This window comes from Barbus barbus (genome assembly GCF_936440315.1).
Source record: "Barbus barbus genome assembly, chromosome: 34".
NCBI lineage: Eukaryota > Metazoa > Chordata > Actinopteri > Cypriniformes > Cyprinidae > Barbus > Barbus barbus.
The window spans coordinates 26049846-26062100 of NC_136762.1; the positions used below are offsets into that span (position 1 = coordinate 26049846).

General features: G+C 44.4%; 1 protein-coding gene across 1 annotated transcript; it reads left to right on the forward strand.

Annotated features, from left to right (window-relative positions):
• Positions 1 to 10350: 10350 nt before the first annotated feature.
• LOC306854146 (uncharacterized protein) lies at positions 10351 to 11271 on the forward strand (the record flags this gene model as incomplete). Its single annotated transcript, XM_079391968.1, has 1 exon — positions 10351 to 11271. One exon carries the CDS (start codon positions 10351 to 10353, stop codon positions 11269 to 11271), a length of 921 nt encoding a protein of 306 aa, XP_079248094.1.
• Between the last annotated feature and the right edge of the window lie 984 nt (positions 11272 to 12255).

The following is a 12255-nucleotide window of genomic DNA, read 5'->3' on the forward strand; positions in this document are numbered from 1 at the left end:
CTTCTTATGTATGCCATATTTCCTTTCAAAAGTACAAATTTATACATTACTGTATGTGGGATATTGATTGAAATAGATGTTTAATCTCTAAATGTTTGAATTATTGAGGATATGGTTGATCTCCCAATTTTTATCTGCACCCTTCAGCCATTGATAAGCCCATGATTGACAACATTATTTCATCTGATATGCACCTCTGTCCTTGACCTGTTCTTCCTCTTCCTCTGTTTTGCCTCTGTACACTTCTATGCATCCTTACTCTTCTTCCTCTCTGCTGTTGTCCCTGATCGTTTTCTGGATGTTCAACCATTGTCAGAATTTGAAACTTTTGTGGTTTCCTCTGTCTATATATGCTTTCCAATTGAAGGGTCATGAAATCATTGGTACAACCCTCCCCAGTCTCCAAGAGCTGTACTTATCCAGAGTGAGCAAAAGGGCTGGTAAAATCACTCTGGACCCCTCACATCCAGCACACTCCCTCTTTGAACTGTTACCGTCTGGTCGACGCTACAGAGCTCTGAGCACCAGAACGACCAGACACAGGAACAGTTTCTTCCCTCAGGCAATCCATCTCATGAACACTCAACAATAAACGTGGAACACACAACTATAATACATTATGCTGACAATTTTATTCCATCTCTTATTCTTTTAGTCTCCCATTGAAAGAGAAGAGGAGTAATAAATAGAGCGAAAGAGACATTGTGCAACATATTTAATAACTAAAGCAGAAGCATATCATCTTCATCAGAGCTCAGATCAGTACTGCTTGAGTACAGGGCTTCCGAGTGTTCTGGCCAGCTGGAATATTCACATTCTTCAACAGTAATATGTTCGGTTATAGTGTTTATTGCCTGATAACTTGTTTTTACAGTGTCCTGGTGAGCTTTTAGCTGATGTAATTTTCTCTGCAACACACACTGAAGTCCTTGAACACCATCATCTGGAAGATTCCAGGGGTTAACTAAAACAAATACACAAACACATAACAATTAAGTTAATATCTCATGTGGGATGAGGAAATAATGAAAACATGGTTACATTTTTATATATATGTATAAAAAAAAAAAACATTCTTACCACCTGAAATGGTGGTATCAAGCAAACTGTTCAGTTTGTGTTCCTGATAAAGCCAGTGCTTCTTTGCCTCATGAACAAGGATAGTCTGTTCTTCCTCTAGTCGTTGAATTACCATCACCTTGTCAAAGACCTTCTTCTTTGTCGAGAGGTTAACATCATCTACATAATACAGGTAAATCATGTAAGTGAGAGAGACATATTGACTAAGCATTTAAATGCAAATAATGTTAATTGTTATGCATCAGTGACCTTGCTCTGTTAGCTGCCAGGGGAAAACATAGGGTGCTTCTCATTTCTTATTTGTGCATCCTCGTTTCCTTTCCTCGCTTCCTTTCCTCGTGTCTTAGCTCCACCTCTTCAGGATGCGAGGGAAGGACACAGGGAAAAGACGCGAGGACGGAAGCAAGTGAAATGATATATCCTCGCTCCCTTTAGCGTCACTTCAAAGCGTCGTCAAGTAATGATGACTCTACACCGCTGGATTTAGCTTGCATATCGGGATTCTTGATCATTAGAGATAATTATTATTTATATTGTAACCGTTTCAACCTCCACAAAAGACCACATTTGTTCTTATTTTTTTATATTACCTGTTATTATTAACAATTAATTATTCACAGTTATTAAATGTTTTTTTATTTGTAGTTGGCTATGACAGTATGTTTAATTGTGGTGTTTTGATATAATTCTGCAACTGTACTAGAGTTGTGATTTTACATACATTTGTGTCTTGTACATGTAAACAATAATGATAATTATAATAATAATAATTAATAAACTGTGGCAAGAACACAATTTTTACTAAAGCAAAATACCAATAAAAGTTTGCAAAAGGTCTGGGTTTATGTAACTATGAATTCATGCACAATACATACTGTACACACACACACACACACATATATATATATATATATATATATATATTATTATTTTTATTTTATTTTTTTAATTTTTTTGCATATGCAAACATGGATCAATTGTTTACAACACTACTTGTTAGCCTAATAGAATTATTGTTAATTACATCACATCATCATTGGACTTATATAAGAGTCAGGTGTGTATTCTGTATATAAACCAATCTGCATTACACATTTCCATCTACAATTACGATGAAAACGATATTAGGTATATCCTGTGCCCTATCATTACACCACATTCTTCACCAAATTGCACAACATGAACAGCGTCGCTCAAGCAGATGGAAACCACGATTGCGTCATTGTGTCCTACTCCTGGCTGCGGTATTGTTAAAAATACTATGTGCAGATATGTTGTGGGGTTAATATTTGAATTCAGATTCACAGCCTTCTTTGTTGTGTATCATTTCTTAATTTAAACTGATCAGTGCTATGTGCTTATACATAAAATAAACATATTTACATGCTATTTGTAATTACAGGTTAAAAGAACAGCTACTCCGATATATGCTGAAATAAATGCCACCATACCACTGCTAAAATTATACTTCGATGGTAGGCAGAACCTCAAGGAGGACTTTCGACTGACCCGGGACTCTATGGAAGCTTTGATAAGGATGCTGCCACAAGATGAAGCACATGGTTGGGGACACCACATAACCATACTGATAACTGTGTACTGGCTAGCACATGGTCTGTCATACAGTGTGGTGTCCCGGGCCTTTCAGGTGCCAGTATCCTTTGTTTGCAGGCTGGTTCACACAGGAACCATAAAGATTGCAGCCCTGCGCCAGCAGGTCATACAGTTGCCAGATGCACAAGACCTTGATGAGGTTGTCCTTGGTTTTGAAAATTTGGCCAACAGCCCCATCTTCTCCAAGTGTGTGGGTGCTATAGATGGATGTCATGTCCGCATCAAGACCCCAGCTGGACCCACTGGCCAGGACTACATCAACAGAAAACTCTTTCCATCCATTCAGATTTTCTTCTGAGTTTTTCATTACGTTCAGCTGTTTCACCGTTATAATCTGTTCAGCATTTCCTCTATAGGCGGAGCAATTAAACAAGGGTTCATGATCAGCCTTTTCAATGATCACCTTCTCAGCGTTAGCCCATCGGTGTGGCTGCTAGGAAAATTTCCGGGGTAAGAAATGCATTCTAATCGATCTATCAGCTCTGCATAACTCCCCGTTTCAAGCATAAACGCCTCGATTTCCTCTCGACGATTCTCTCGCAATAGTAGGACATTGATCAGGCAATCCATTTGATAAAATCATGGGTCAGTGCCTGGCTGTCAAAAGTTGACATCACCTCCGCTTCCAAAGCCATGCCTATCCATCCAAGGCATTTATTTGGGCTACGCTAGCACAGGAAGTCCTATTTTGTCGTATGCTTAACTTCGAACGCAAGTAGCATCAAGATTTGACGTCATCAGAAGTAGCTTATTGGATTGTCTACATTTGCGCAAGTAATCCTCATAGCGTCTCCCCTTTTAGTCGACTCAAATTATCCTGAGTAGAGTATCGAACTCTCCGTCAGATGCACCAAGAGCGCTCCTGTTGGAGCATATACGTTTCTGTCAACTACCGGCAAGGCTCACCTCCAACGCTTTGATTATTGAATTCCTATCAAATGCCGGCGAGAGCCTCCCGGCCAAGCTCTTAGCCGTCCAATGCTGCGAGTATTGATCTCCCATCGAACGTGGCCAGAACCTTCCAAATATGTTTGTCTTTTAACAACCGGCGACGCCTACCCGCTCGTGCCATGAGTATTGAACTCCCGTCAAACGCTACAACCGCCTCTCGGTCAAGCAACCCGTGCCCTTTAGTCGGTCTACCGGCAAGGCTCAACCATCCGACGCAGTGAGTATTGATCTCCCGTCGGATGCCGTAAGAACCTCCCGGCCAGACAACCCTAACCTTTTCCATCCCACAGTCGGCGAGGCTTACCCGTCCGACGCCGCAAGTCTTGCTCTCCAGTCAGACGTCAGCGAGAGCCTCGCGACCACACGACTTTACCCTTCCGTCCTACGTTTTGGTGAGGCTTGCCCATCCAATGCCGCGAGTATTGATCTCCCGTCAAATGCCGGCGAGAGCCTCCCGGTCGAGCAACCTTGCTTCTCCGGCCGACTACCAGCTAATCTTATCCATCCCATGCCGCGAGTATTGAACTCCCGTCGAATGCATCAAGAACGTTCCGAAGATGGTTTTCTTTCAACTAACGGTGAGGCTTACCTATCCGACGCCATGAGTATTGACCTCCTGTCGGATGCTGGCTCGAGCCTCCCGGTCGAGCAAACCCGTCCGGCGCCGCGAGTATCGAACCCCCATCAAACGCTTCAACAGCCGTCCAGTCAAGCAGTCTTGGCTTTTCAGTCAGCCTACGAGCGAGGCTTAACCATCCGATGCAGCGAGTATTGATCTCCCATCGGATGCCGCGAGAGCCTCCCGACCACATAAAACTTTGCCCTTCGCTCGGCGACGTATTCCCGACCGACGCCGCGAGTCTTGATCTGCCGTCAAATACGACAAGAGCTTTCAGAATAAGTTTCTCTTTCAATACCGGTGACGTTTTGCCTACTTGCGCCGTGAGTATCGAACCACCGTCAAAACGCTAAAGCAGCTTTCCGGCCAAGCAATCTTGGCTTTCAGTCTGCCACCGGCGAGGCCCAACCATCCGATGCAGTGAGTATTGATCTCCCATCGGATGCCGCGAGAGCCTCCCGGTCAGACAACCCTAACTTTTTCCTTTTTTACATTCGGCGAGAATTACCCGTCCGACGCAGCGAGTATTGACCTCCAATCGGACGTCGGCGAGAGCCTCCCGATTACATAACTTTGCCCTCCCGACCTTCGCTCGGCAAATCTTTCCCGACTGACACCGTGAGTCTTGATCTCCCATCAAATACAAGAGCTTTCAGAATACGTTTCTCTTGCAATACCGGTGACGTTTGGCCTACTTGCGCCGTGAGAATCAAACCACCGTCAAAAATTCTAAAGCAGCTTTCCGGCCAAGCAATCTTGGCCTTCAGTCTGTCACCGGTGAGGCTTAACCATTCTGACGCAGTGAGTATTGATCTCCCATCGGATGCCGCGAGAGCCTCCCGGTCAGACAAACCTTACCTTTTCCATCCTAGGGCTGGCGAGGTTTACCCGTCCGACACAGCGAGTCTTGATCGGACGTCGGCAACAGCCTCCCGGCCACTCATCTTTACCTTTCTGCCTTACCTGTCCGATGCCGTGAGTCTTGATCTCCCATCAGACGCCGGCGAGAGCCTCCCGGCCAGACAACCTTACCTTTTCAAGTCCCACGCTCGGCGAAGCTTTCCCGTCCGACACAGCTAGTCTTGATCTCCCGTCGGACGACGGCGAGAGCTTCCCAGCTAGACTAAACTACTCTATCCTTTGACGGTCGGCGAGACTTACCCGTCCGACACAGCGAGTCTTGATCTCCCGTCGGATGTCGGCAAGAGTCTCCCGACCACATAACTCTGCCCTCCCGTCCTTTGCGCGGCGACGCATTTCCGACCGACGCCGCGTGTCTCGATCTCCCGTCAAACGCAACAAGAGCCTTCAGAATACGTTTCTCTTTCAACTACTGGCGACATTTGCCTTTCGTACCGCGAGTATCGAACCACGTCGAACGCTAAAACAGCCTCCGGCCAGGCAATCTTGGCTTTCAGTCTGCCACCGGCGAGGCTTAACCATTCCGATGCAGCGAGTATTGATCTCCCATCGGATGACGTAGAGCCTCTCGGCCAGACAACCTTACATTTTCCATCCTATGGCCGGCGAGGCTTACCTGTCCGACACAGCGAGTCTTGATCTCCCGTCGGACGTCAGTAAGAGCCTCCCGACCACTCATCTTTAACTTTCTGTCTTACCTGTCCGATGCGTGAGTCTTGATCTCCCGTCAGATGCCGGCGAGAGCCTCCCGGCCAGACAACCTTACCTTTTCAAGTCCCACGCTCGGCGAAGCTTACCCGTCCGACACAGCGAGTCTTGATCTCCCGTCGGACGACGGCGAGAGCTTCCCAGCTAGACTAAACTACTCTATCCTTTGACGGTCGGCGAGACTTACCCGTTCGACACAGCGAGTCTTGATCTCCCGTCGGCGAGAGTCTCCCGGCCGCCCTACTTAACCTTCCGTCCGACGGTCAGCGAGGCCCAGCCGTTTGATGCCAAGGGTCTCGTCCCGCCAGCCGAACGCTGTCCGAAACTCTCAGCCAAAACCTCACACCTTTTACCCCGCCTGGCGAGGCTTACCCGTTCGATGTCTCGAGTCTTGATCTCCCCATCGGATGCTGCGAGAGCCCTCCCAGTACCGGTTTTCCTTTTCTCCCTACCTGCCCGGCGAGACTTACCCGTCTGACACAGCGAGTCTTGATCTCACGTCAGACGTCGGCGAGAGTTCTCCCGGCTGGGCTCCTATACTCGACGCCCGCAAGCGAGGCTCATCCATCCGATGCCGTGAGTCTTGATCTCCCGTCGGATGTCGTGAGAGCGTCCTTGCCGGGCGTCCCAAACTCTTTTTATCTTGTCAGGCCGATAGGACCCACTCGTCCGACATCCGGAGTCTTGATCTCCAGTCGGAGGCTTCATGGGCTCTCTCGGTCAGCTACCTGCCCTCCGCCCTCTGATTAGCAGGGGCTAACGGCCAGCAGGGCCCGCACGCCGACTCTGTGAGCTGCTCCACTCAAGGCAACGTGGGCCCCACCGGTCAGGGCCACAATGACGCTGCTCCTCCTCCTCCATCGGCCAGTAGGGCTCACCCGTTCCAACCCAGTGAGCACACTGTCAAGCATTGGTTCGAGCCCTCCCGACCGAGCACCAACCACGCAATCCACCAGCGGCCGGTCGAGCCTACCCATCCTATGCCAAACCGCTCCCACGGAGCACGCAAATTTGGCCTATCATGCAAGCGATTCTCAAAACTATCTCCCGCCAGACCTCAGTGCGTATTTGGGGGGTTCTTAGTCTGGCGGCTGTCTATTACAATTGCTTTTTGGGGGGTACTCTGGGTTCGGGCCATTCCTGAGCCCGGAGCCCTTTCCCAGGACAGCACGCCAACTACGCATTACTATACACGCCAAATACGCATTACCTTACTCGTGCTAAATATATGTAAGTGTGAACTCGTGAAATTATGTTTTATTAACAAGGTTCGGGAGGAGCGCGTCAGATACTTAGCCTAATTAACACAGGAGGTTCCCACTCCAGTTAATCAATGTCCGGCTATAAATACAACTAACATACCTCTGTTCACTCGACGGATAATCAGCATCCCTCCTCCACCCCTTCTCCACTCAAAGAAGGTATCACTAGAGTTCTCACCACACTATGGGGGGGGCTACTCTGGGTTCGGGCCATTCCTGAGCTCGGAGCCCTTCCCCAGGACAGCACGCCAACTACGCATTACTATACACGCCAAATACGCATTACCTTACTCGTGCTAAATATATGTAAGTGTGAACTCGTGAATTGCAAAACAGTAAGTGCATTTCTCAAAACAACTCGTACAAATAGCACACCACTATGGATTTCCTGCAAAAGCCAGTCTCTTGCTCAAAATACTTAGTTCATCTCTCAAAAATAAAAATCTGTGTCAATGAACATGTCAGTGCCCTCAGAATGACAAGTCCTTGTGTCATTGTGTATGGATAAGACAGTCAAATTAATTAGTCATGTTGCCAATATAACAGTGTACTCTGGAGGGATATTCTGACAGTTGCTGTACTGAAATGTAGAAGGCTGCACTTCTTATGTATGCCATATTTCCTTTCAAAAGTACAAATTTACACATTACTGTATGTGGGATATTGATTGAAATAGATGTTTAATCTCTAAATGTTTGAATTATTGAGGATATGGTTGATCTCCCAATTTTTATCTGCACCCTTCAGCCATTGATAAGCCCATGATTGACAACATTATTTCATCTGATATGCACCTCTGTCCTTGACCTCTTCTTCCTCTTCCTCTGTTTTGCCTCTGTACACTTCCACGCATCCTTACTCTTCTTCCTCTCTGCTGTTGTCCCTGATCGTTTTCTGGATGTTCATCCATCGTCAGAATTTGAAACTTTTGTGGTTTCCTCTGTCTATATATGCTTTCCAACTGAAGGGTCATGAAATCATTGGTACAACCCTCCCCAGTCTCCAAGAGCTGTACTTATCCAGAGTGAGCAAAAGGGCTGGTAAAATCACTCTGGACCCCTCACATCCAGCACACTCCCTCTTTGAACTGTTACCGTCTGTTCGACGCTACAGAGCTCTGAGCACCAGAACGACCAGACACAGGAACAGTTTCTTCCCTCAGGCAATCCATCTCATGAACACTCAACAATAAACGTGGAACACACAACTATAATACATTATGCTGACACTTTTATTCCATCTCTTATTCTTTTAGTCTCCCATTGAAAGAGAAGAGGAGTAATAAATAGAGCGAAAGAGACATTGTGCAACATATTTAATAACTAAAGCAGAAGCATATCATCTTCATCAGAGCTCAGATCAGTACTGCTTGAGTACAGGGCTTCCGAGTATTCTGGCCAGCTGGAATATTCACATTCTTCAACAGTAATATGTTCGGTTATAGTGTTTATTGCCTGATAACTTGTTTTTACAGTGTCCTGGTGAGCTTTTAGCTGATGTAATTTTTTCTGCAACACACACTGAAGTCCTTGAACACCATCATCTGGAAGATTCCAGGGGTTAACTAAAACAAATACACAAACACATAACAATTATGTTAATATCTCATGTGGGATGAGGAAATAATGAAAACATGGTTATATTTTTATATATATATATAAAAAAAAAACATTCTTACCACCTGAAATGGTGGTATCAAGCAAACTGTTCAGTTTGTGTTCCTGATAAAGCCAGTGCTGCTTTGCCTCATGAACAAGGATAGTCTGTTCTTCCTCTAGTCGTTGAATTACCATCACCTTGTCAAAGACCTTCTTCTTTGTCGAGAGGTTAACATCATCTACATAATACAGGTAAATCATGTAAGTGAGAGAGACATATTGACTAAGCATTTTAATGCAAATAATGTTAATTGTTATGCATCAGTGACCTTGCTCTGTTAGCTGCCAGGGGAAAACATAGGGTGCTTCTCATTTCTTATTTGTGCATCCTCGTTTCCTTTCCTCACTTCCTTTCCTCGTGTCTTAGCTCCACCTCTTCAGGATGCGAGGGAAGGACACAGGGAAAAGACGCGAGGACGGAAGCAAGTGAAATGATATATCCTCGCTCCCTTTAGCGTCACTTCAAAGCGTCGTCAAGTAATGATGACTCTACACTGCTGGATTTAGCTTGCATATTGGGATTCTTGAACATTAGAGATAATTATTATTTATATTGTAACCGTTTCAACCTCCACAAAAGACCACATTTGTTCTTATTTTTTTATATTACCAGTTATTATTAACAATGAATTATTCACAGTTATTAAATGTTTTTTATTTGTAGTAGGCTATGACAGTATGTTTAATTGTGGTGCTTTGATATAATTCTGCAACTGTACTAGAGTTGTGATTTTACATACATTTGTGTCTTGTACATGTAAACAATAATGATAATTATAATAATAATAATTAATAAACTGTGGCAAGAACACAATTTTTACTAAAGCAAAATACCAATAAAAGTTTGCAAAAGGTCTGGGTTTATGTAACTATGAATTCATGCACAATGCATACTGTACACACACACACACATATATATATATATTATTATTTCTATTTTATTTTTTTATTTTTTTGCATATGCAAACATGGATCAATTGTTTACAACACTACTTGTTAGCCTAATAGAATTATTGTTAATTACATCACATCATCATTGGACTTATATAAGAGTCAGGTGTGTATTCTGTATATAAACCAATCTGCATTACACATTTCCATCTACAATTACGATGAAAACGATAGTAGGTATATCCTGTGCCCTATCATTACACCACATTCTTCACCAAATTGCACAACATGAACAGCGTCGCTCAAGCAAATGGAAACCACGATTGCGTCATTGTGTCCTACTCCTGGCTGCGGTATTGTTAAAAATACTATGTGCAGATATGTTGTGGGGTTAATATTTGAATTCAGATTCACAGCCTTCTTTGTTGTGTATCATTTCTTAATTTAAACTGATCAGTGCTATGTGCTTATACATAAAATAAACATATTTACATGCTATTTTTAATTACAGGTTAAAAGAACAGCTACTCCGATATATGCTGAAATAAATGCCACCATACCACTGCTAAAATTATACTTCGATGGTAGGCAGAACCTCAAGGAGGACTTTCGACTGACCCGGGACTCTATGGAAGCTTTGATAAGGATGCTGCCACAAGATGAAGCACATGGTTGGGGACACCACATAACCATACTGATAACTGTGTACTGGCTAGCACATGGTCTGTCATACAGTGTGGTGTCCCGGGCCTTTCAGGTGCCAGTATCCTCTGTTTGCAGGCTGGTTCACACAGGAACCATAAAGATTGCAGCCCTGCGCCAGCAGGTCATACAGTTGCCAGATGCACAAGACCTTGATGAGGTTGTCCTTGGTTTTGAAAATTTGGCCAACAGCCCCATCTTCTCCAAGTGTGTGGGTGCTATAGATGGATGTCATGTCCGCATCAAGACCCCAGCTGGACACACTGGCCAGGACTACATCAACAGAAAACTCTTCCCATCCATTCAGATGCAGGCAGTATGCGATGGGAAGGGCCGGTTCCTTAATGTTTTTGTGGGATATCCTGGTTCTGTCCATGACACTAGAGTCCTGAGAAACAGCAAGATATATAAAGAGGCATTGTATCCTCCACAAGGATACTTCCTTTTGGGGGATGGAGGCTACCCCTGCATCACCCATCCTGTGGCCATCATTACTCCGTACCGGGAGCCAGTGCAAGGGAGAGTGCAGGCCCGCTTCAATCACTACCACGCCAAGGCTCGCTCCATAATTGAGCGGGTCTTTGGTATGATGAAAACACGTTGGAGGTCCCTGCTTTTCAAGTCTCTTGAGGTGGACCACACCTTTGCCCCAACAGTTATAATGGCGTGTGCAGTTCTGCATAACATTTGCCTGACAACAGGAGACATAATTGAAGGCCCTGAAGTCGTGGATGATGTTGGTTTACCTCCACCCTGTCCAGTGAGAGGGGTATGTGGTGGAAATGCCTGGCGTGAGAAACTGGCAGCAAAACTGTCAGCTCCTCAGGTGTATCCAGTGGAGTTAAATGAGCATGATTATTTGTAGAAAGACAAAGTTCAGATTATTAAAAATAAAAAAAAGTTCCCCATGTCTCTAGCCTCATGCATTAAATTATTTGCAATACCCACATTATCAATAGATAAAATAGTTTAATGTAAATAAATATGTTTTCCAATGAAGCCAATCTTTTTGTTTTGTACTCATCTGGCAACTGTGTTTACCATAAAACATCTATTAAGGCATATAATGCCACAACAAAAATTCTCAAAGCAAAAACGACAAACAGAGATAGTGTTCAACTTTTTTTAATCAATTGTTCAAAGAGGTCAAGGAATCTATTTGAAGTAGATTGCATTAATTTGTGCGTGGCCTGAAAACGTTCATCCTCTTTTTCAGTCTCCTTCTCTAGAAAATCCAGCACTCTGTTGGATCTTTTCTTTTTAGGTGGCGGGGGACCCGAAGAAGTACAGGGCCTTTCCTCCTGGAAGTTGCCTCTGCCAGACGATGCATAGGACGTTGTGTCCTCCTCCTCACTTTCCTCCACAGATGCGGATGGTGACAAGCCAGGGTCTTTGGACACAGCAGAACAGCCAGTGACTTCTGCATCGCATGAGTCTATCAGGATGGGAGGCTCAATAGATGGCCTCCCCCCAATAGCCTCATGCATGGCAGAAAACCACGGCCATGTGGCTGCTGTGGCCTCCCCACCATCTGTCCCAGTTCCCGTAGGAGGACAGCGGAGCTCCTAAAATAAAATGAATCTATTCTCTATTATACTAGCAAGAAGAAAATTCACACCAAATGAAATAAATACATGCATTTATTTTGTACATGCCTTATATTTTCTTTTTAGATTGTCCCATTTTTTGGAAATCTGACTTGGTGTAACTTTTCCATCTAAACCAATCCTCTGAAGAACTATACTACACAATAAAAATCAACAAATTATTTACTCAAACACAGACAAAGATAGTGTAACAATATTATTATAAATATTATCTAAAACCTCACTGCATTTATCAAACAAAG